At 44.8% G+C, this 26368-nt stretch overlaps 1 protein-coding gene across 4 annotated transcripts in view; it reads left to right on the forward strand.

Moving 5' to 3' along the window:
* The first annotated feature begins 715 nt into the window (after positions 1 to 715).
* The window catches only part of ITGB6 (integrin subunit beta 6), a 382803-nt gene continuing 357150 nt past the window's right edge, over positions 716 to 26368 (forward strand). Inside the window, exons 1-4 of one of the 4 annotated variants that reach the window (XM_069616349.1) lie at positions 716 to 900; positions 1646 to 1723; positions 2237 to 2313; positions 3595 to 3674. In XM_069616349.1, coding sequence (XP_069472450.1) covers positions 2253 to 2313; positions 3595 to 3674 — 141 coding nt within the window. In that variant the 5' untranslated portion in view covers positions 716 to 900; positions 1646 to 1723; positions 2237 to 2252. Of the gene's footprint in view, positions 901 to 1645; positions 1724 to 1889; positions 2119 to 2236; positions 2314 to 3594; positions 3675 to 26368 lie in introns of those variants that run through there. The other 3 variants (XR_011274731.1, XM_069616348.1, XM_069616350.1) reach the window with 3 other exon arrangements.

Consider the following 26368-nt stretch of genomic DNA (forward strand, 5'->3'; position numbering starts at 1 on the left):
TCTCTAGTGCATCTTTCAGTTTTGTTTGTTTGGGCCTTTAATTAAACCCCACAGAGGAGGAGCCTGGCAGGGAATCTCTCACAACAATAGAACTTTCTCTCACAACAATGAAACTTGTAAGCAATTATTCTGGCTGGAAGGTTTGAAACATCTTATTGTTAAACATACGGTGACTGAGGCTGTACATAAATCTTTACTAAGTAAATTCCCACATGGCCTTCCTCAGAGCTAAACAGTTTTGCCAAAGTTTACTGAGTGGCAGACAACTTTCCCTGAATTTCGAAAAATGTGGACATTTTGACTAGATTGCAGTTTTGTTGGCAGGTGTTATCCCAGTTGTATTAACATAAGTAAGCACCTCATTGTAAATATAACTGCTGCCCAAGAACTATTTATTAGTTATTTATGGTTTGTACTTAATTTGGGATTATAGTTAAACTTTTATTGGCTGTATGAAATGATCTTATGGAAGAAAAATGAATTTGTTTTTGTCCTGTATTGTATGATGGAATATTCTGATGTATGGAAATGTTTAATTACATTTGTTTGGATTGTATGAGGGGTTACTTTAAACCAGAACCCTTGCTAAAGAGGAATTTTAGAGTGAAGTTCCCCAATGAGACATTTGACTTGCTGTGTGTCTACAATGAAAGGGAGGATTCACCAAGACTTTTTTTTCTTTTAAGGTGCTGAAGATGTTGTGATCATAGATAATCACATTCTGGCAGGAGGCGGCGACGGGGGAGAAGGCTTTGGGAGAAGCTGGAGTGAGACATTCTATTTTGGACTTGTTACAGGAGAGCGTTTGGTGTTCTTCCAGGATTGGATCTGATTCGAAGTGATATAGCTGGGAGGAGCCATTTCCAGAGATGCCAATATAGATTTGGTGACACAACTGAGGTAAACCAATTTTTTTAAGTGTTAAAATGCACGACAGGGAGTGAATCTAGTAGAAGCCATGTCTAACGGGTAATCTAAAATGTTCCTCAACGTAGGTTCCAGACTGCACAAGTCTGTTTTATAACCACATGACATCTAGGTTTGCTCGTGACTTTGTTGCCCATGCCAGGTGCATGTCACACACGATGTTAATATGTATATGAGGAGGTGGTGCTTTATTATGAGTATGGTGGTAACAGTAAAAACATGGTACTTTAAATACCACTAGTTTTCAAAATACCACCAATTTATGAGTTGGTCTTTGGTGGAATATTTGCCACATTGGATGGACAAAAGGTGGGGCAAATGTGGGCAAATTACTCCATACATTGCTTCAGATGTGCACTGTATGGAAAATATCCCATTCTTAGTCATGTTGGCCACTCAATATTACCTGTAATTAAATGAAACGAACAAAATGCTCCACTGGTTTTGATGAGATTTCGAATGTCGGTGTCGTTCCTTCCCATTGTATATTAAAACATTTTTTTTATTTTAAAGGATTTTCGAACGCGTTTGTGACTGAGTCGGGTGCTAGTGATGTAACATTATGTTAACATTATGTATTCCTTATAACAACGCAGGAAAGACGCAACACAGATCTACACAGCAAGCCCTTAAGTGATGCTTCTGTGTGAAAAGGCTCCACGAGTCTAGTCGAAACCTGAACGCCCCCGCATCTAATAAAGCCGTGTTTTCTTTACAGGGGGGACTGACTTTGATTTGCGTTTCAAACGAAAACAACAAAACCCCCGAAGAGCATGGGATTTGTACCTTTCCACAGGTATGTCAGCTAAATTAATATCGCGCTCTGCCTGGAAATGAAACCCTTTGGGGCAAAGACTCCCCCTGCCAGAGTGGGCAGAGACGGGCTGGTGACAGGGCGCCTGAGGAGGAAGTGCGTCTGTCTAGAGTTACAGGGCGGCTTTCTCTAGGACCCAGGGACCTCCTTCCCCCACACGGAAAGTCTACCTGAATGAATTCCTCCACCTTCCCCGGCGTGTTCCACCTGTGTTCCTTATAAGGAAAACAAGGAAGTGGGGAAGGCGCGAGTAAGTCCCCTAGGCGCGCTCGCACTGCTTTTGGGCTGCCTCCTCTGCTTCACCTGGACAGGTTGCCTGTGTGTGCATGTGTGTTTTGATTCCCCCGCAACACCTGGAGTTTTCCTGTCGCACCGCGGTAAGTGCTACTGCATCTTAAAGGGGACGCGTTCGAGTCAAGGCCATGGGGATGAAATGCTACGTTGTATTGTTTGCATGCTGCTGACGATAATTGCGATGTGTCTCTCTGTACACAGCCAGAACTGAAAGCGAATGGGGATTGCATTGCTGTGCCTGCTTTTCCTGTGTCTGCAGAGGAGTCAGCATGCGCAAGGTAAGACGGGCGTGAGCCTCCTGCAAAAGCCACTTGAACTTTGTGTCTCGCTGCCCCGACTTGCATTCTTCCCCGAAGGCTTTCTCGGGAGAAATACCACAGATTTTTTCCGAGGCCCATTTCCCTGGCAACACGCACCTTCTTAGCTGTTGTTCTAACCGCACGCAACCTGTGTGTGTTTATTGACAGGTGGCAAGGCCTTAGTTCTGGTGTAAAATGCGGCTGTGTGGCGTATAATGAGGTCGAGTGGGCTTTAGAGACCAGGTTCTTTAATAAGATTTAACACAGTAGCAACTGTATGTTTTAATTTAAAAAAAAGATCAGCTGATAGTAAATTACACAATTAAACAAGCCAGCTCTTCTCTTCAGGGTTCTTGTGCACTCTCCCTGGTGTAAATTCCAACGAAAGGCGCACCTTTACGCTTTACCCTGCACTGTGAACATCTTACAGGGAGCATGCTTCACACAGCGTTTTTCAATGGGATTGGACATTGTAAAACACTTCTGTGAACCCGTCCCACACTGCCACCTGGGCAGACCGCCCAATGCACCCCGCCTCTGTTGGAGGTAGTTGCTAGCGGCATGGGGGCAAACCGAAAATGAAGCCCCCAGAACGCTGCGTTCTTGGGGCGTGGAAGGGTGCATTCACGGGTGGGAGTTCTCGGCCAACACTCTCACGTTATCTGATGAGACACCACAACTGCAGAGGGACACATGAGCATGGTCCAACCCTTAACAGCCTGGCAGCTTCAACCCTATGTACGGCCGAGTCGGGGGCCGCACCCCTCTAAATATGTTAGCATATCAGTCTCCCATTCTGAAATGTTAATATGATAGGTTATTTATAACTCGCTTAATACCCAGAGGTTTCTAAGCGCGCACCCGGGGATCGAACCTGTGTTGCTTTATTTCGCCTTGCTTCCAAGGCGAGCACGTTGCCCCTGAGCTATCCTCCCGAGATAACGGGCAGATTTGCAAAGCATTTGCCAGTGGGATTGCGCCATTGTAAAACGCTTTTGTAAATCAGGCCCTATGTGTTTCTGGGCACATAATTGATGACTTTGGGAATTTCTCTGGTCCCTGCATAGGTGGCTCAGCACTTCTCCATCGGTTCCAATGCTTGGCTTATGTTTGTGTCTTCATCCAGTGTTATACTGGTGTGTGGGAACCCTGATTTCACCCACCTTCTTTCCAAAAGCGGTATCATGCCTGTGTCGCGACAGACTCCCATGCCCCTGCACGCGCTCGCACCTGACCAGGTTTCTTTTTTTCCCATTCTAGGAAGTTGCTCCTTGGGGAGTGCAGTGACATGTGAAGAGTGCTTGCATTTTGGACCGTACTGTGCCTGGTGTTCGCAAGAGGTAACTGTAACCTTTCCAAAGATTTTATTGCAAAATGACTATCAATATTTACAATGGGAAACGAAAGATGACTAAATGCATTAAGTCGGCAACACTTAGCTATTGACCAGGGTTAGCAAACAAAAAGCACTTATGACGTGTTGTCTGCCTAAGTGTGATACACAATGCACACCTTGTTCGGTGAGCATGAGAACATGGGCGGGGCGATGTATAAACAGCTGTCCATTAGGCATCTTATGGCTAGTGGAGTATAACCATCAAACAATGAACTGTGCTCCACGCCTCGGGGTGAGCTGCTCTAAACCCTCAGGAGAAAACCTGATGCTAGCCCAGTAGATCGCCAAACCCTCCCCTGAGGTGGCTAAAGCACAGGCGCGGCGTGCGCACCCTTTACAATCGCTGCTCCCGCCACCATCGGAGAAGGGTCCATTGCACCCAGGGGTGCCAAGCAGAGGGGCTAGTCGTTTCAAAGAGAATAATGTATTCATTCAGAGATTGTGTTGCCTAGCCAGGAAGACACCAGAGGTGTGGCATCCAGTCAGTGCCACCCTCTTAGGGCTCACAATGTTTACCTAGAATCATGTGCACGCTGGACCTCTCGACCATGGGGAAGTTTATTTAACTGGTGGTTGGGGGCCTCCAACGCAGTGTCCCCATCTACCCCCGAACCACACCCAAAGGCACTGGAATGGTTAAGTCTGGTATTCCCAGAAAATGGAAAGTCCTCCTTTTCATCTTCATCATGTCCTCCATAACATCAAGTGAGTCGCAATGCTTCTCTGGGGCCATATACCCTATGTGCCACCAGTTGGCGTGGTTACTATGGCAGTCATTTGGAATGGCGGTGTCTTGGAGGATGGTAGGGGAGGAGTATGGCAAGGGCAGAGTGAGTGGACAGCAGCTCTTGACTGCCTGGTGGGCGACACATCGTACCATCTTCAGTTTCACTTGAAAGTACACAACCCCACTGTCTGATCTTCTCTAAAGGCATGGGCATGCTAGGCCGAGATTTCAGTTTTAAAAGGCCCTGGGGTGCTGCTGCTTTAAGACAAGATGGACACCAAGACCAGCATCTGCAGGGGATTCTGGGTACGGATCCCTAAAACTCCAAAGATTGCTTTCTCTGCGGAATTCTGGGATATTTGGAGGCAAGAAGCCTGCACGCTCTCCTCAGGGGTGTTACTATTAGAATGGTTTGAATTGGTGGCAGCGCCCACCACAGTGCCATGTTTACTTTGAGATATTTTTGGTAAACTATAGTTTAGCTTGTAACATATTGAAGAAGCAGCTTTTGCCCATTGGCGCCGCTTAAGGACCAGGACATAGCCGCACCCAGAGCAATCCAAAAGTTCTTGGTTGTTTAGGAAGTTAGCAGCTATGAATTAGCCAGTGTGGTTTAACACCAAAGACAGCAGTCATGCCCTTTAAAACAAAGACACTAATGTCAGTGTTGTTGTTCTTCAGATGTAGTTAATTGGGCGGCGTTCCTGACTTATCCAAGTGTGACTTTGCCCGAATTTCTTTTGGCCTATTTTGTACCACTTTTTTAAATCACAAAACTACAGATGGTAAGTTTGGCTTTCGTGTGTAGGAGGGGGGATTGCGGGAGAGAGGTGGGGCCGAAGGTTCCCCTTCCACTTGTTTGTGGTAAATCACGTGGTAAAAACGGCCCAAAAAATTCAGCAAAGGTGAATGCGGGACAACAAAAATGCCAGGAAATCTCATGGAAATACCTGGACAGCTTGCCGTTTAAGGGTCATTTTGCCCAGTTCACAATGTGTTCACGGGCTCCTGGTTTGTAGGTGACACTCCCATTAAATTGACTGTCACAGTCACAGTGCTCACACGCTTGGGACCCCGGGAAGACTGTGCTCTTTATGCAATAACGGGGCCGGGAATAATTCGATGTGAGGTCACAGACACGCCACCCCTGAGCTCTGCGATAATATGCGTGACTGATGCTTTTATGTGGTGCTGTTGATTTTAACCTTCTAGCAGGTGGCCCCTTCCCGTGTCCAATAGATCCCCCATGTTCGAAATGGTTCCCTACATTTCTGAAAAAAGCCAACCTATTTCGGAGTAGCTCGATGGGCTCCAACAGCCGACCAGCTCTAACATAGTGCAGCAGGCTGGGGATGGAGGCCATGTTGGAATATTCCCTCGCTTCTAGCTGCATGCTGGTGATGGCTCTGAGCTGTATCTGCGCGTGTCAGGAGTTCACGGGACTGGTCCTGGGCCGCAGCTGTGACTGAAGCTGTCTGCGAGCCTCTACAGGACAAACCGGCCCCCGGCAGACTCTGAACGTCGCAATGAAAGGAGTTTTGTGGACAGGTTTCTCATTCCATTCTCAGTTACTCTCTCATTTGCCCTCACCCTGTCTCATACTCTTCGCTTCACCTATTCCTCTATAAACTCCCTCTTCTCAGTCGCCCTTCTCTCCCTCGTTAAGTTCACTTCTACACTTACCCCTTCTCTTTTATCCACTCACCTCTCACTCAAATGGTCTTTCTTTTCCTTTCTCCCTATTTGTTTCTCTTCTCTCCTCTTCTCTTCTCTTCTCTTCTCTTCTCTTCTCTTCTCTTCTCTTCTCTTCTCTTCTCTTCATTTCTGTTCTCTTCTCTTCACTTCTCTTCTCTTCTCTTCTCTTCTTTCTTCCCTTGCACATCCTACTTTCTTCTTCCCCAAATCTCAATTTACCTCCCATGGTTTGTCATCCTCTATGAAACACCCTCGTCTTTCTCTCACCTACATTTAGAATCATCATTGTTCCTTTTCACTTATTTTCAAAAGTACAGTTACGGATCGCATCTAGATTACACTAGCAACGGAGAACATTTTCACTTACCATACACGACCACTTCTGATGTACCTGTTTACTTTGCATAAGTGACAGTTAAATGGCTGTCTCGTTTTTCACAGTCCTGCAGGAAGGCCTCAGGACAAAGTTTCAAAGAGACTAGGATGCCACTGCCAAAGAATTGGAAGAAACATTTGAGGAGACATCAGACAGAGGACACCAAAATAATATGATAGCAATAGAGAAGTGAAGGAGAAAGAAAGAAAGGAAGGAAGGAAGAAAGAAAGAAGGAAGAAAGAAAGAAAGAAAGAAAGAAAGAAAGAAAGAAAGAAAGAAAGAAAGAAAGAAAGAAAGAAATACTAGAACATAAAGCAAGTGCCTAATGCCTCTGCACCGAATCAAAAATTAGAAATTTGATATATTGTGCACGAGGCTCTATTCGACGGAAAGCCAGCACACCTGCCGCAGACATTATCCCGATGATCAGCCAGCGGGAAAGCTCCCTTGTGTGGGCCTCTAGTCCTTGAAGGTTCCACGATTCAGAAGCCAGTAACTACAGGTCCCCAGTGAGGGCATCTCCTGTATGCGAGTCCCATCCAGGAACTGAAGGAGACACGTGAGACCTGGTGCCTTTTCGATGGATTATTCAGACCCAGGTCTTCGAAACGCTTGTAACTAGGCCTTCTTGCCAGACCCATTCTCCCTTACCGGGACAGACGGCACTTCGGCACTTCAGCACTTGGAAGAAAGCTTGACGTGCAGATGCCCAACTAAAGGACCAATAGATTTAAACAATGGAATATTCCCTGAGGACCTGCATGTGTTAAATGCACATTATCTGATTTATTTTCTCAAAAGGCCAAACTTCAGAGACGTTAATCAAAACATTTTCGCACCGCACCAGGTGGGAGGGAAGTATGGCCTTGGAGACAGGCCTGTTGAGCAATTGTGCGAATAGATATAGATTTGTCAAGAAAGGCTCTATGTCCCTAATAATTATGTTGAGAAAGACAGACACAACCCCCAGTGTTTGGAATTGGGATATTTGCCGGTGCTTGAACCCAGAATGTATTGACGAGATGCAATGGAGCGCTCCAGCTATGTGTCATGCATTAATACCCTAACCTACACCATCATTTAAGGCACTCTAGTAACACTGGCAATGAGTTTAAAGTTGCGTAGCACAAAGACTTGTTAAAAAGGGATTTTTGAACAAAAGAATGACTTTGCTTTCTAAGCGTCTCAAGCGTTTGCCTAAAATGCTCATTGATGGGTAAAACAGAAGTATAGTCTGAAAAGTAAACCTGTGCCAGTTTGTACTTGTGTAGGCTACGATGGTACAATGTTTAAGCAATATAACCCGAGCAGGCGGTGGCAGAACCAGTCAGGTAATGCCCTGTGGCATAAGTTAGAAGATCGAGCGAAGCGTGGGATATAAAGTTATCCCTGGGGCAATACCTTACCGGTAATGCCCCCCCCCCCCCCGCAAGGGTTATTTTGCTATTAGTTCCCTCGCATGGGTACTAATAGTGTTTTTCTCAAGCTGAGAAATGGTGTGTTTGCTGTTTCTCAACTTGTGAAAAAACTACAACTCATGATGGCCGCCATGGATCCGGGAGAAGGGAGCTACATGTAGTCCCTTCTCCCTTTCCATGGTGGCCATTGCAGTGACAGGGGCGCCCAGGGAACACTAGTGTTCCTGTCGCCGGTGAGGTACAAGGCAGCACCAGGTAAGTGAGGCAGGGGTGAGAGAGATTGTAGGTGTGGAAAAGGGAGGTGGGTGTGGGGGGAAGGTGACGCAGGGGAGAGCACTTACCTGATTCCCGGAGAGGGAAGATGGCAGCCTCCAGCTCTGAGCAGGCTCGGAGTGTGGGTTTTACTGTGTGGTAAAGCCCCCATTCTGAGCCACCTGATTGGCTGGGAGGCCACCACACCCCCCTCGCCAGGTGCTAATCTTCTAAGAGTACTGTAATTAGTAAGTTTGATGTTTCCTTCTGTGGTAGAAAGAGGGGAAGAAGTTTATCGTGGAGAAGGGATATGATCTGGAATTAGGTAATCAATGCGTTTGACAGAGGCCCTCACTTGTCTCTCCTGGACACTCTGCCTCATGGATGTGAGGTTCGTCATGAAGAGGAAACACTCTTCAGACCACTCCTGCAGAGGACTCTGACTGTTAACGGAGTCTTGCTTATTGATTCAATGGGCTCATTGAAAACCATGCATAGCGCAAGCACGACAATGCATTACGCTCTGGTATCGTGAGCAGAGGAACGCTTTGGGGCATTGTGGTGGGTTAAGCATGTTTTGTTTTATAGAAAAGAGAAACATTGAGTTCATGGGTAAGGCCTGTCAGGAGCATTTCAGAAGGGTAAGAGGGTTGCCATTGCCAGTTTGATACGTGAAGCTAAATGTCACTGTCCGATGAGCTGCCCAAGTGGCTACTTGAACAGCCTTAATGGAGAGATTGGCACTTTTACCATCAATGAGTTCAAGAACCCACCCCATGCCTGGGTTGACCAAGATACAAGCTGAGAAAATCCTTATTGTTCATGAGAGTATAAACAGAGTGGGTCTCTGCAGAGAGCCCCACATTCTCCCATAATGAATAGCCAGGGTTTGGAAAGTAGAGAGTCCAATAACCCCGGGGAGGTAAGCACATCGAGGACAGAGATTGCTCGCTGGCCTTCCTTAGGTGTGGAACGCTAGAAGCCAGGAGAGCCAATGGCACCGCCTTAATCCCGAGAATTCATTGCTACCCTCGAGGACGAGGACAAGTCATCCATATACACATTGCCAAAAAGTGAGTGCCCTTCACTGAGATCAAACAAGGCCAAATATCCCTCTCCACCGGGAAGGTCTGCCACCAAATCAAGCTCCTTCCCTACCCGAGGAAAGATGTTCATTTCAATATCAGTGTGCCCTCCCCCCCGAGAGGACAGTCCAGACCCGAATGCCAGGCAATTCTTTTCTGAACAAGAGTACCGCCAAGAACCTTCCGGCACATGTTCTGCCTGGTTCCACACCTGGGGTGTAGCATCTCTCTGGGCATTAAGAGCAAGAGGTCAATGTCTACCTTGCCTTCACGCTAAGGGCCTGATTCACAGAAGTGTTTTATAATGGCACCATCCAATTGGAAAACGCTCTGTGACTCAGGTCATTAAGAGTCCATCCATATATATAACAGTCTGAGGTAAACTCCCACAGTCATGTTTTGAAATCCCATGGTAGTATTTGTTCTCCAACTAGCAATGCCCACTGAATCTGACATGTATGACACGTCGCACGTGTGTTTGTTTGCATACCCCGGAGAACGACAACACACCTGCAAACTGAAGGCACTTCTATGGGGGGGGAGCGTTAGAAGCATATTATCTCCTCATGCAGCCCCTAACTGTGTTTACAGAGTTTTAGTTTGCTTCATTGCTATAGTGCTTGTAATCCCGCACGTGGCTTGGTGCTTTGTGGGAAGGGGAACGACCCCCTATGGGAAAGCGTTTACTTTGCAGAAATAAGCCATATTTTGAGTATCTTTGCAGAAATTGCGATGAAGATCTAGAAATTGGAGGTGGACTGGAAACGAATTCCATAATTTACAGGTTAATTATGAAAAAGAGAAAGCACCCAAAATCTGTCGCTTAATTTCAGGTATCCCCAGAAGTCTAAGGTGAGATCTTAATCTGCGAGTGGGTAAATGTCTGGAATTCCTTTTTGAAGAAAGATAAGAACCTACATGGGGGAAGGCCAGCAGAATAGGCAGGCTTCATAGTTCCAACCAGTGCTCACCTTTGAGAAGGGTAGATACAAGCTCCCACTTCCCAAGGAAAAGATGAAATGAATAGCAGCCTTCTACATGCTCTAACAATGAAACTTAGATAATTTGTAAGCCTGAGGAATAAGGGATAACACGAATGCAGTCTCTGTGAAATTGAGCCATCAATAAAACAATTCTTCCGGCAGTCGAGAAAAGCGACAGAATACGGTGCAATTTTCTTCAAATGAAAAATAAAGCTTTTACCTCTTGCTTAATGTGAGGGTTCAATGATAGATTTGCATCCAAATTGACACCCAGATTATGAGCCTGGAGGACTGGATCCAAACATTGGGCAAGAGTGGGAAGCCGCAAGGAATTATTCTGCCGAGTTTGCTTTTAGCTGAAGATAATAACTTGTAGTGGGACCAAACTTCCACTGGTTTCACTGAATCCAGATCATTGTTTCCTCCACGGAGCAGTTCAAGTTCTGTCCAGTTGATCCCACCCATACACTGCAATCTCAGGGGGGTCTTGGTATCCTCTGCAAGTATATAAAACATGAACAGGAAATCGTGGACAAAAAATGGTTTCGACAATATAGATCCGTGGAGAACTCCACAAATTAAAGTGTTGTTTGCAGAATCAAATGGCACGAGTGCCACTGATTCAGTACCTCAACCAGAGCACAAGCGAATGGATAGCCGATTTGCTGAAACGACCCAGACGGATGCTGAGGCCGACCTGTCAAAAGTGGCTAGGAAATAAAAAAGGACTACGCTGCAGCAGCGCCAAAATCCAACACCTTTTCTATGTTGTCTAGAACAGATATCAAGATAGATTCCCAACCTGATTTGCATCGAGGAGGTCCAAGCTAGTGGTTGGAGTTGGATATTTGCTAATCTTTAGATCAATCAGTTGGGTCATTGGGATTGAGATTAGGTTTTTGGCACATTACAGCTTTGACAAAGTTTAGAGAAGGTCCGAGATTTGTGGGTTGTTATACTCGGATGCGAAGAACAGGGAGAGTGGGCACCACAAAATAATGAGCTGTAGTTGAATTGAGTATAATCGTTATGTGGTCCTGTAACCAAAAGTAGCCCCTTTTGCACTGGGGCCAAAAGAACTAATGTGAACTGATTCTTGACAGTGTAGTCAAGAAGGTTGGGTGAACCGCTGAGCCTGAACATGTGAGGATGTTATCACGGCGATGACGTCGTCGCACCCACGCTCTAACGGCAATTTTGCATGGAGTACATTAAATATGGTCGTAAACTTCACACTGCCTTTTTGCTTCGTGCTGGTCCACTTGGTTATTTCTCCCTCCAATAGGTGAGCCAACATACTGGTTATGTTGTGTGTTTTTTTTTTTATCATGGCAGTGCCTGAATGCAGAGTTACAGACTTATCTGGCTAGACAAGAGGTTGGCGATGGGGAACTCATTATGGGGAAATTAGAAGGTTATTTGCACAGTGTGCACATGTAACCAAGGAGGCAACCAATGGAGAGACAGGCTTAGGAAGGTGCATGGTGGCAACACGCATGACCCGATCACTACACTTCCAGGTGCATGTTGTAGGCATCCATTGGTAAATGCCTCCATCTGCAGCTGTTTGCTGGGCACACTCTGCTACATGCCAGCAGTGTGCTTTCGATTCTGACGCGAGGCCCAGGGACATCATTTAGGGGTCGCCAGGGGTCGCAACTTGCTACCCTCGTGGTCTCCCTTACCACTCAAAAAATAAAACAAAAAATGTTTTTATTGTGGCTCCTGGGCTGTGGCCAGAAGCATGTGGCTCTTTGTTTCTGGAATGGCTGGTTTCCTGTTAGCTATAGCCGGTAAGATACCTCAGTGGGTTGAGCGCTCGCTGCTGCAATGTGTGTGTGATCTGCAGGTTGCAGGTTCGACTCTCGGCAAAGTCAACTCAGCCTTTCATCCTGCTGAGGTTGATAAATGAGTAGTGATATTGTATGTATATTTGTTCTATATGATGCGCTTAAGTCTAAGTGCACATCATTATCGTTTGGCCTTGGATTCTGATTGCATTCACAGTCATTTGGTAATATGGGCCTATACAAACTGATATTAACGATACATATGATGATCAATTCTTGTATGTAAAGTATATCACTTTACAGTGATGCCATACCCGTATTTTTCGTAGTGTACTTAGAAACAATGCTATGTGATGCCACTTCCTGCTTTGTCAAGGGGTGAAAGGTTGTGTTCCATCGTCACTTTGGGGTGGGGTCAGATGACATCACTTCCTGTAATGTCATCAGAGGTCAAGGGGCGTGGAAAGTCACTTCCGCTACCCCTGGCATTTTGGGGAAATGATGTCCCTGCATAGAACTGTATTGGTGTATACCTCTGTAAAGCGCTCCATTGCCCCTGGAAGCTAGCTCCGCGCACAGTAAATACCATAATGATAATAATAATAGACCAGCAGTGAGCCTCTTTGTTGGAGAGGGTAGGTAGATTTAATATACCTATTTACAGTTACGATAAGGTTCCAGTTGCTCTTGACTATCGACTACCAGCCATCCTCATGCACTGTAGCTCATGCCCGCATCTGACGCATTCAGAACATCCCCTCACAAGCATTCATTGGCATGTCCCCGGCACTGCCACTCACTAACATTCTATCAGCATTCATAGATGGCCAGCAGGACAAGCCAACATTCAGTGAGTCTCAACACTGTCATCTGCTCCGATGCCACCAACTGGCATCATAATACTTTGGTGTAAGAATAGACTTCTGCGGGCGTGTGGCAGTCGGCGATGTCTATGCCTCTGGGGCTGCATGTCTAGGTGCAGAAGGCAGATGCATGGCTTGTGACCAGGGGCGTCTCCAAGGAAAGGCTCCTGGAAGACACAGAGTCATCCGTGCCTTTGGGATACATGGACCACTAGACCAGAAGGCAGTAAGTCCAGAAGCATTATATCTTATCTCAGAAAGGAAAAAATACTTATCTACGACATCGTTAGACATGTCCCTACATATTTCTACCTATAGCCTATAAATGCTTTTGGGACATAGCTGGACCATTCCTTTGCCATATTGGATTCTGCTTTATATAAATCTTGCAGAAAGAATCCCTGCAAAAGTTGAAACATCGGTGACTACTCGCTATATTCCCCTGCATCTTTTGTGTTGTGCAATTTCAAATCTTGGTTTAGCTCCCTCTTATCTTTCTTCGCTAGTCTCATTCCATGTTCCGTCTCGCTCTCTTAGGTCTTACTGCCCCTAAACACCCCTGTGCCTCTTCTCGTTTCCGCTCCTTTGTTCTTCTCGGTCCTAAACTTCGGAACTCTCTTCCTTTTTCTCTTCGTTGTGCTACATCTCTTCGTTTCTTTCAATCAAATCTGAAAGCTCCTCTTTTATCTTCCCTTTCCTCTTAATTCTGCTGCCTTTTCCCTCTTCCGCTCCTATTCATTTTGACATTATCACGTGATTGTACGGCTTCTTTCTGAAACACTTTGTTCAGCACTTTTGGCAAAATGCGCTCTATAATTTTAATAAAATTAAATTAAATGAAAATAGGAATTTTATATTTTTTAGGATGTAATGTGAAAAGGTTACAAATTTAACCAAAACACTAATGAAAAAACCATACTGTATTCTTCTCCAAACTAGCGCGTAACTGGCGGTGAAAGGATGAGAACTGATCATCGAACACGCTCACAATCATTTTTTTCATCTCTAACATAAACATTTTACTTGAGCTTATTTTTATTTAATCTTATAAAGCAAATGGAATGAGCAAAGAGATTGGTGCTAATGCAGAGGCGGTGCCATAATTAAGATCAACATCTATGACTCCCTTTAATCTAACTAGTAAATGCACTAAGACTATTTTTAACGTAATTTAATTTGCCTGACAGTAACATGACTGCAGCCTATGATGAAACTCACTTCAAGTATTCTCTTTTAAATGTCACATTTTTATAATCATATCTTTTATATAGCACCACATGCCGTGTCCCACACATTTGTGAGTGATGGACTAATAGCCGTTATAACAATCCAATGTAATGACACCCAATGTAGGGACCTCGGGAGCATGAAAATGATGAGCGGGGGAAAGAGAGGTTGGGTGTGTGGAAAAGAGTGGCTCTCACAAGGGGATGTCTGTGGATGTGCTGATAGACAAGGGGTGGGTTGTGCAGAGCAAAGAAAGCGGCACAAATCACCACAAAGACTTACTTTATAGTGGGGTTCAGGTAATGTAAAAAACCCATAGGTCAGGAACTGGATCCAGTAGAAAATATATGATGCATTCTTTACTGGATCCAGTTGCTAACATATAGATTTTTGTTTGATAATCATTTAAATTATACAAATTTCAGATTACTTCAGAATACATTTGGATTAACAATTTCAGATAAATTTGAATTACATCATAATAGGTTTGCATTACTAATCAGCGCTTCACACTTCTTTGTGTTATTTTTGGATTACTTTCAATCACTTTGGATTACTTATAGTATGTCAAGGCCACATCTAAGCTTGTGGTATAATATCTATGTGCCGCAGAGCGAGGGAACACATACACAAGCCCATATTCCAATATATCCCCATCCTAAGAGAGATGAGATCAAAGCATACTTTACTGAGTAAACAGGCGCATCCTGTCTGCACATGTACCTGCCTCAGATCCGCAGCACGTTCATTCAAGCCAGTGTATTGGGATGTGTTATTGCGGAGAAATCAAGTCCCTAAAATTCACAGTTCTTCCATAGGTTTGTATAAGTTACATGTTCCCATGAGGTCACAAATCTTTCTGCACCTGCTTCATCCCTCCCTCTGTCTAGCATCTCTTGCCTGCTTTCCCGCCATCTTATCGTTCCCTCCCCCATTTTCTGTACTCCAGTAGAGTAAAGGCTGGAGATCCCTGGCGCTGGCACAGCGTGCCCGTCCTAGGACACACCTTGGTCCTCTTCTACTACTGCAGTGGGGATTTGGCACAGTATAAAAGCCTATTGACATAACATAACTCCTGCCTTTATTCCAACTCACCATAACCTAACAAAGATTAAGACCAGGAGGGGGTAAAATAGCTGCTATTAACCCCTTATCTTCCAGGCAGGGCAATTGTCTGTTATAAATCACTGTAAAGCGATGTCACATGGTTATAGCCCGTCAAGTCTCCTTAATCTCTGCTTTGTGGTAGTTGTAGTGTTGCATGTTTCTTTGAGAATGCAGTTCTACAGGTCATATAATTGAAATCTAAACACAAGGCTGGATCGGCTGCAACCAGTGGAGGTGGGACTAGTTGGCTGCTGTGCCAGCATGCAGTCGCCAGCATGCAGCTTTCCTCCACTCTCAGGTCACCACAAAGACAAGAGCATGTGACACTGGACCCATGCCATCTTGAGACTTGGCATTGCTAGTTCCTGGCCGGCCCTCAGAGCGAGCACAGGCCTCATGCCAGCATGGGCATGTTATTACATTGGTCTGGTGTATTGGTAACCCTGCCTGCAGCACAGGTCTGAAACCTGTTAACATGAAGTGATGAATTAATATTGTGCACCACCCCATTATTCAGAAGAAGTAGTCTCATTCAGCTTGGCATAGTGCCCATGCCAGCGCTAAAAAAACACAGAAAATGGAAGTGCCGGTATTGAGCGCCAGGCAGACCAGGCTGTTCAATGCAATGACATTCAATATGAAGTGTCAAGTTCCACCTGCATGCACTTAAAGTTACTTTCATTTTCCAAAACAAATAACAATTGGCTCTATGTGGTTTGACTTCTTTCTCTTTTTACTGTTCTCGTTTTTCCTCCCTGTCTTCTCTATCCGAGTTTGTTCATTCTGTGAAATCAGAAAATACAATATTAAGGCTTTTACACCATGCAAAGAGAAATACACCAACACGGGCTTGCTTGTAAAGATTCACAGAATCTTTATTGCAACACTGAACAGTTTACAAAACAAAGTATACAAATAGCTATTTGGCCGTCAGTACTTCACAGAGACCACCAGCAGGTTCAATGTGAGCAGTGAACAGGGATTGCTAGCTGGACATCAGCATATTTATACAGTTTCTTCGTAACAATGTCCAGCCTCTTACGAGTTAATCATGTACTCGGCCAGGGTTCGCTCCAGGTTCATTGCTAATTTACCTATCTCGTGCATGTGGTTTACTTCTTAATTTACTAACAAGTACTACTATTCTCTGGATTTGACTTTACACTCTTTACACATTTTCTTCAATGCAGGTCAAACAGATGTTTCGCATATCATGTTTAAATAGCATTATTGTTCTTGTATACTTGTAGGTTAACATCGCTGATTCAAGTAATCCCCTGATCCCTAGGTCAAGAAAGGACAAGGTCTACATGACCCTAACATATAGCCTGCAGAAAGGTTGGACATTAACTCACCTACAGAGGTTGAAGAGGTTAAAGTGAAAACAAGAGGACACATGTCGGCCATTTTAGGCCACAGGGTGACTTTGCACGATAAACCAAAATGGCGGTTTAACCTAAAATGGAGGCTTGATTAACTTAAGGTCACAACCTTGCAATACGGATTTCCTCGCAAAGCGAATGGGCATAGGCCAACATATAGAATGAAGTGGAAACAATATTATATCAGTTTCGACAACTCTTCTATCTCCATTGATTAACCAACCTGTTTTTGCCCCGTCTCACACTGCAGCGCACTCCAGGAGACAACTGAGTGCATCAGCGGACTTGTCGGTGGTGCTATATGTGTGTCGTGCTGTAGGAATGTCGACATTCATGCAACTCACATTTTGTGGTGGGTCAACTAAATGCCTAATAATTGCCTTAGCGGGTTTAAAAGCTGCATATCCGGCGTTAGACACTTCAGCAGGATTTATTTACTGCATTGCTTCACCACTTTCTATTTACCGCGAACATGCAGATGGTAAACTGGGGTAAGGAATACAAGAGGAGGTTGGAAGGAGTAATGGGGATGCGTGGGTCTTCCAATGCATTTTCTGGTATGAAGGTGGTAAAATCAGTAGAATAATTCAGTGTAAGTGTAATTCAGTGAAAGAACCGCCTACTCAGACCTACAATGTTTCTTGGAGACTTCTGTACCATGTTGCGGAGGGAACAGCGAGTCACGTGACTCTGTGGTGCTTATATACAGATACACCCGGAAACCAGTGGTTGTCCAATCTTCCCTGCTTTCCGCTGAACCACTCAACTATGATTTCTAATGGCCAGGGCGAACTTCATGCAGTCAGCTTAGGGGCGAGGTCTGCTGGTGTCCACACACAGCAGAGGCTGTATACTTCATATGTTCCAGTGTGTGTCATGCATACTCATCACCAGCAGGCATATGAACCAAGACTCCTTAAAGTGATCACTAGTAGCATGGACATGGGGAGTCATGTTGGAGTACTCTGGGCCCCTGGGACCCAATGACATATCTAAATGGGCCTCTTAAAGCCGTTTCATTGTTTTGGTATTCATTTGACTTCCCCCTTGTGTTAGCTCTTCCCAATTAAGGAAACCTACAGATCTAATGCAAGTTTCCTCTAGGGGGTTTAGTTAGAGGGTTCAATGTTCATTCATCCCCAGTATTCTTTTCGCCGCTTTTTTTGACGACATTTCTTTGCCGAAAAAATTCATTGAATTATTGTTTTTTTTAAATTTGGGTAGGTCCCCCCAAACCTACTTGTTCCCTCTACCCCACCCTACCCCTCATATGCCCTTACCCTGCGCCGCCCTCCATATTTTTTGATGATGTTTTCGGGAAAACATTTTTTCGGCAAAAAGTGCTGCGAAAAAAACAGGCGATGGATGAACGTCGTACCAGTTAGAGTCCCGTAATGAGTAAAGAATCTCCTCTTCTGTTTAAATGTCCTTCAGGTTCAGGCATCTTGAGTTTGAGTTTGGCAGAATGACAATGCAGAAACAAGCAAAGTTAGTGCGAGGTCAGGTTTCTAAGCTAAGAGCTGAAAAACGGCACCCTAGTCAATGGTAAAAAATACTTGTGCGAATGTTATACCTCTCAAGTCTGAGTTGTCATATAACCATGCTGGCCAGACGGGGAGGGGAGAACGCAATCTCGCTCTCTCTCTCTCTCTCTCTCTCTCTCTCTCACTCTCTCTCTCTCTTTCTCTCTCACTCTCTCTTTCGCTCTCTCTACTCACTCTTACCCTCATTAGAAGGCCAGCGGGAAACTTGAATGTATTATCTTGACTTAGCAACACTGCCCAAGCTATGAATTCTTGCAATGAATGGTACACTCAATGGCTCCCAAATGGAATATATGAGATGATATGATATGATATGGCATTTACACCGCACCTATACACAAGTGTTTCAAGGCGCGACGAGGCAGGGGGGGAACAGAGGGAAGACCGACAACGACCTTACTAGGCCAGGTGTCATTCAGATCGCGCAAGCGCAAGGGAAGGGAAAAAGTGCGAGGGGTAGGGGAGGGTGCAGTACATGGGATAATAAAATAACGAGATAAATAAAAACGGCCAGCTGGTGTGCAAGTGCAGGGTGAGTGCAGACACAAGTGCTGGTGGGGGGGGGGGCTGTAGGGATACAGAAAAACAGTCCCCAGGCGCAGGGGATGCCAGGGAAGGGAGGCAGTGCAGGTATGCAACAGGCAGGACTTGGGCCCGAGAACAAAAGGGTGGCCAGGTAACCAGTGCAGTCTCAGTATCAGCCAGGAATTCAGCAGGGGAGAGGGGGAGAGAAAGCAGAAGAAAAGAGGAAGGTTTTAAGGTGCTTCCAGAACCAAAGATGGTTCGCCTCAAGTTTCAGGGAGGCAGGGAGACTGTTCCAGATGGAGGCCCCAGCCGAGGAGAGAGATCTACCACTAACTCGTTGCTTGGAGAAGCGACTGACTCTGAGGGAGTTGGAGACAGATGAGCGAAGGACTTCGAGAGGGAAGATATTTAGGAAGAGAGAGTTGAAGGTATTGAGTCCTGAGACCCCAGAAGGCCTGGTGGACAATGCACAGGGTTTTTAACTTAATCCTCGCAGCCTCTGGGAGCCAGTGCAGAGATTTCAATCCTGGAGAGATACGATCCCTGGGCCTGAGGAAAAAGTGCACAGTTTCACACGCTCATTAACCCTCTCACAAAACAGTACTAAATGCAGCCAGCATATGTCCTTGCAAGAACACATATACATTTCAAAACACAATTGTTTTCAAGTCCACAAAGACATAGCATAAATAGGATGGCCGAGAAATGCTATGCATTTGTGATTTCTTAATATGTTCAAAGTAAATGTGTATACATCTGGAAAATGTCCTTCCATGATTTCAGCCTGTAAATGATTGATAATTGATTCAAAGGTCACTCCTGGTTTGATTTAACAGTAAGAGAAAGTCTCTAAAACTGCTGATATTCCAGCAGTCTTAAAAGTTTACCAGGTCTGTTCAAAGTTCTATCAAGGAAAAGTTAATCTTTCTTTAGAATTAACCACTGATTCGGATCTCCGAGTATACAATGGCGGCATTGAGCTTTCCTTTGACCATCCAGCACTCCCGTCGATTGAGCCAGAAGGTCTGCCATCATGATAATAGAAAGTGATAAAAGACACACTCCTATGAACAATGGAAGCTATTAAGAAACCTTTGCAGCTCACGCCTTCAGTGGGCAAGGCACATTGATACCCTATTACCGAAGAATAAAAGGAAGCCTTGGAGAGCAGCTCATGCAGACCTGCCTTGAACATACATGTGAGCACTAAACCGGGACGAAGTTTTAGTTCATCGACTAAACGTTGTCCTGCATAATCTAGTGCATGCATCTATTGCTTGGTCATCACACCCTCATTGCAGGTAGTAGAGACTCCTAAAATGTTACAGGTAAGAGGGCTTTTTGTCAAGAGTGCAATCTTTCTGCTGATGGGTAGCAGCTTAGCAGCCATGTTACTGAGAAAGTTAATGGAATGCAAGTAGGTCTCAAGAGATGAGATGAGTGACTCAAAACTATTGGAACTTAAGGGCTTTCATTTATTTATTTATTTATTTGTATAGCGCTGCAGCCCGCAGGCATCAGAGCGCGTTCCATATAGACACAGACATAGTAACGGAACAACAAACGTGTGTATGTTTCAGATGTTCCGTTGTTTGATTTAGTAGGGATAGATTTAAATAACATGCAGAGAAGGGAGATTTCACACATCTTGGAAGCATAGGCCCAACACAACTACACATCTTTGAGCTTGTTTCCCATTGCCTACCACATCTTGATACTGTGAGATGCTATTTATCCACCAACCCCTGGCATCAGTTCTCATCCTAAACTGTTACATTTTACCTTAATGAGGTTTTATACTGCACTGACCTCCACCTAAGTGGTCTTCCAGCACCAGGGTTTGTCAGAAAGCGGTGTATAGTGCCCCCTGCATGGGGCAACCAGACCGAGGTGAGGGGAAGGGAGAAACCAGAATAATATATAAATACCCAAACTAGCAAATTAAAAAGACGTGAGGGGCTTGAGGGAGAGGTTATGTGACTGTGGTAGTAGGCCTGCATCTTTAGTCATTGACAGGAGATTAGATGGAATGCAGATCAGAAAGATGGATAATAAAACATTGGGGGTCATTACGAGTTTGGAGGTAACCATGGCGCTATTAGCGCCATGGCTGCCTCCAAACCCATACCGACTCCACCCTGGTGAATGGAGCTATTACTGCCCCATTCCAAGGTTGGCGGGGGCGGTAATTTCACATTCACCAGGGCCCTTCCCCATTCCCATTTGAGCCCCCATAGGGCTCAATAGAAATGGGGAAGGCGCTAATAACGGTACCGCTAATTGCGGTACCGTTATTAGCTCCAAAGTCCCTTTGCGGGTCCTGTCCTCAGGCGTTAAGGGAGGACCCGCAAAGGGACCTCGGAATAGGGCGTTAAGGGATTACGGCACCAGTGCCCTTACCGGTACCGGTAATCCCTTACCGCCCGGGTCGTAATAAGGCCCATTGTGTGGTAAAATGCATTGGCCAGTGATAGCAGTTTGTGACACTTGGAATGGTGGTATGAGAATTAGTCAGATCATGGATATGTGAAGAACTCGAGAAGTTCTCAAGCATGCCCTTGACGTGTGGAGGATTGATTGCCACCTAACATGTTTAGATTTCCCTGTCAATACCGAGAGAAGAATCAGGCACTGTAAAGCCAACTGTCAGACATGCACAGCCAAGAATAAGTGTTAGACACTTGGCCACAGCCTGTGTTCTGTGGGGCGGCGTGGCTGAACTTCAAAAGGTATTCACTTACTTTATTTAAAAGAGAAGACAGTCCAGGCTTCAGAAAGCTCTGACATCAGCAGGCGGGAACTACAGGCACTTGGCAGCCGCAGACATACAATACTATTGCAGCACCAATAATGGTGATTGTTAATAGTCGGAGACCTTACATGCTCTCTTCCTCTTGGTGGCATCAGCAATAGGGAGTGCTATCACTTCACATTGCTCTTTATAGCACCCCATCCCTCAGAAACCACCTCATCCTTTGTCACACACCAAAAGTCCCGGCATGCATCAGTGGGTGTGAAGAAGACACATGTGACATTGTGTTGATTTCTCTGAATCTGGAAGCTCTGAGTACCTGTTTGCTAAATCCCAGATCATCATTTATTGGCAGGTCACATGGATGACATGTTAGACCCCTCCCCACCGTACAGATGATCCAAGATGAGAGTATCAGAGCAGTGGCATCCTGAATAGAGCATACATTATTCACATTCCTTGGCATTCATTTCAATGTAACATCAGAGCATATGATTCAGGATAATGTTCTTCTGATACAAACTACCCATCATGGACTAAACTTCAATTACTATAGTTACAGGGCAAGACCCTCATGATAAAAAAAAGTGGTGATGTTAAGAGGGAAAAAATGTCAACACACATATGGAGGGTCAGCCTAATGCAGAAGGTAGAGGCACTAAAGGTCAAATAGGCACTACACACATGAAAGACACAACAATACTTTTTGGAAAGAACGAGCAGCACTGTGACTCTTTAACAACATACTCCGACTAGTCGGTATTATAATACATTAGACTGACAAGGAATGATGCACAGCACTAGCCCTGGTTAGGTCCTTACCTATTGATGAGATTATCTCTTTGATCTTGTATCGGAAGTTTCAATTTGGCTCAATAGATACAGACCACAGCTGAGATTGATTAATTCAGATTGGCAGAATTGCTACGTCATTGATGAAGACAATGTATGTCACAATCTGTGCAACTGATATTCAGAATGTTTTCAACTATATTATGAACTGCAAATTGTACTTCACCTGATGAAAATCCCAGATTTATTAAGGGGTTTGAAACATTGCGGGCCATGTTTCCTCTTTTAGAGTGTTTCAATAATGTTTTAGTGATTTGTCTGATGTCAGAAATTGTAATGACGTAAGGAACACTGGGACGGATATACATAGCTTTCCATTTATACACTTGGCTGTGGTTATGTAGCTCATCCATGAACTTATGTTGACATGATTTGGATGTGTTTGGCATAGCGGATATTGACATTAATTGTATTTGTTTGTCAAATGATTTTCTGTGTACATGTTTGTGCTTGCATTGTTTTTGATGTATTGATATATGAATTATGATGGTATCCAGTCAATATATCTAAAACATGATAGAGTGGTACATTACAGAGTGGACCATAACACTGAAAAACACTGCAAACATGAATTAAATAAATAAAGGGTAGTGGTGTAAAGGGTCTAAAATGGGTCTGGATGGGATTGGGGTGGCGTTACAAGAGTAAAAAAAACAGATGGCTTGGGGGGCCTCTTAATTTACAAAAAACAAAAAGAAATCAGTGTTTTTCGGTATTTTGTCCGCAATGAAAGTTAGCACTCTGTAATTGTGGTCGGTAAGCTCACACATAACCATTATGACCATTTTTCAAGATATAAAACAATATGTATACTTTCTTCATTCATATCAGTGATTAGTTTTGTGTATGTGGTTATTTCCAACATCTTTCAGCTGGGGATGTTTTATTTAATAGCAGGGTAAGATTTTTTTGCAACCTCCCCGAAAAAGTGACTTCACACTATATCGGTTCAGAGGTCTTGTTGTGTCTTTTATAGAGGAACAAGATGGCCTGGTTCTCATTGATGTTCTTGTGCCATGTGAACAGGGCATCAGAGGGATTCCAAGGAAATCCACCTCAGAGTTCACTGCCTAAAGAAGATTCTACTTGACCGTCCCTGTCCTTGTTCTCAGGGCTTTCCTACCACTTATGAAGGTTGCTGGTTGTGTCGACGTATTCAAAGGTTCACACGACCACACATGTACAGACGCCAAAAGCTGGGGAAAAACACACTGGATCTCTCATCTACAGATCCAAAGAGCAGGAAGCACTGCTGTGTCACAAGGATTATCATACAGTCTGATGCTGCAGTTATTCACATCAATAGACAGCATGTACATGCTTTATATGTAGTGTTCTATTCCTGTAAGCACGTATTTATCCATCTTGTATTATCAGTCATGTTGTCTGCCTTTTGACTCAACTGTCTGTTATAGATATGGCATCCTACGTAGTTGGACACACTCTGTTCCTGAAGTTCAGCCTTTCAGCTTGTATTTTAGCATTTTAATCCCCCCCACCCCCAAGTCTTAAAGCTGTTTAGACCAGGACATGAGAAAAGTAGACAAAAAAACGAAATCTGTGTTACTGCATGTCACTGCAGCAATTAAACATCATAATACAATATGTATTAGTGACCGTACCTGGCACAGTGCGCTATTTACCGCTGGAAAGTAATATAATTCCAAAGGTATCTTGTCCGGCTCTCTGCTGTCTTAGTCTGAAGAATGAGTCAACAGGGGGTTGGGGGGATCACTTGCCAGAGCATGCCTGAGCAGGCTTCCGCCTCTGCGGCCGCTGTTTCAGCCTCACTCTCCACTTTCAACCAAACGATTTCGCAGCTAGCCAACTCAAAAAAGTCAGTGAGGACCATGTCAAGCCTGATCCCAAAAAATAATCTGACACAGAGGCGTTGCTAGGGGGGGCTATAGGGGCTATAGCCCCTGGTCTTTTGGTTGTAGCCCCGGATAGAATTTCAGGAGCTACAACCAAAAGGCTAGCTAGCCCCCAGTCCTGACAATTCCGACATTAACCTAGCCCTGGGTCTTTTCCAGACCTAGTAACACCCCTGATCTGACATTTATAGATAGCCTCACCTTTCTGGACTCCGGGGGCCTGATTTTCTAAAGCGTGTTACCATGGCGCAATCCCATTGAAAAACACTTTGTAAATCAGGCCTTGGCTGTTTTCATTGCAAAGAACGTGAAAGTTGCTGTAATAGCACCCGATGTCACAAGTACTTAAAGTGGAACTGCTTGTGCACGGTATGCTGTGAACGTTTTTTGTAATTAGTGAATGATGTAGCACAACTCTCAGGTAATACTGTTGCTTGTACTGTAACCCCGTTGTATCAAGTGGCATTGATTTCAATATTTTTTGGCAACAGAAAAGGGATAATGCAGCAGGAATGTGAAAATATGGCAGCATTTATGCTTAATCAACATAGTAATAGATAGATAGCTACTGAATTTCAAGGAATACATTGTTTATGCCCCTATGGTGACTTTTGATTGAAAATAAGCGCTTCATGATACATGATTTAAATGGTGTGTGGAGTTTGGCAATACTAGCCCTGTGTGCGCTGGATATCAGTGTTAGGAAAGATTTCTCTTCACTGCACCTTTCCTTCCATTTTTATGGAACCCCCAAACTTTTTTGCTTTTGGCTTTTATTTTTGAACCTGAGCTGTACTTTTCACAGCGCAGTGAAGCGTTAAGCTTCATTGCACTGGCTTTTGCTCATTTGTTATGGGGAAACTGACATGTCCTTCAAGTTGTCAGTACTGGGAAACATTGTTTCCCTTAGTCATGTTACTGTGTTACTACTTTTGGTTACTTTTGTATCACTTGTGGTAACTTTTTATCACTGTACAATGCAGCTGACACTGCAGTACAATGAGGTACATTTTTGTTTTGCCCTAGACTAACACTGAGAGGATTTTTAGTTACTCTCAGTGTGCTAAAAGGATAAGCTGGTGGCAGCAGTGACCTTTCCCACTTTTGGGGACATTTATTTTAACTTTACTGCGTTTACCGGGTTTGGCTACTAACTGTGGCTACTGGTCAAGCATGGCCGTGCAACAAGATTTTTCACTTGTCCTTTTGCCATCTTGTTCTTTAGCCTTATTCCTGGCCCTTGAGAATGTTCGTGCCAGTGGTCCTGATTGGACCACTGCTGCAGTGTGTGTGTGGGCTAGTCCTGTCATTGGATAGTGAGGGCAGCAGCTCTTAACTGGCTTTTAGGATAAGAAGAGGACCCCAGCACCCATTCCTCAGAGATCCTGGAGAAACCTGAAGGAGCCAAGAATCCTATCCAGCTGTGAGACCTGCGAAGAAACCCATCGGAAGGAAGGCTGGCTACTAACTTCTGCTTCTGTCCTGGAGGAGCCCTGTCTTGCTGAAGATCTTTAGCAGTTCTGCGAAGGAGCTGCGACCATTGGGGTGGAGGGAACATCCATTCCTGATGTCTGCTCGGTACCCTGCAACAAAGAGCCTTCGGAAGTGTCCCGCAACCGTCCTGTGGCTGACCAGCTCCAAATTTGGGATACCCTGCTGCCAGCATCACCATCCTGGGTTTTGACCTGGAACTTGGGAGATCCTCAGCTGGCCCTATGACACTAATATCTGCGAAAACTCGGCATCCTAGCACCAAGGGGACCCGTGATAGGAGTGAAAGTCTTACCGCAGCAGTTGAGTCCCTTTGCGTCATTGTGCTGCGGTGATCACCATCTGAAATTGCTTACCTGACACGAGCCCAGTCCTGAGAGGGGTCCTGCATAGTGTTTTGCTGCATTCTTCCATCAAGAGTTTTTGCAACAGTGAAAGACACCAACCGGAGATCAGCTAGAACCTGCAAGCGCAGTGAATCGAGGACTGCGACTTGAAGCGGCAAACGCAACCTGAGACCCTCTTCCTTTGTCCTGCCAAGTCTGGGAGGAATCTGAGGAGTAAGGGGCTAAGTTATTGAGCTTCCTGTCTACCCCTACACTCCCATTATAAGTCAATGGGCTTAAAACACATCTTTATTATAAAACCTTGGGCTTTGCCTTTGCTTTTGCAAGACTTCTGAAAGTTGGGGCTAC

The sequence above is a fragment of the Ambystoma mexicanum genome, chromosome 9 (genome assembly GCF_040938575.1).
Source record: "Ambystoma mexicanum isolate Mex_15411 chromosome 9, UKY_AmexF1_1, whole genome shotgun sequence".
In the NCBI taxonomy this organism is placed as follows: Eukaryota; Metazoa; Chordata; class Amphibia; order Caudata; family Ambystomatidae; genus Ambystoma; species Ambystoma mexicanum.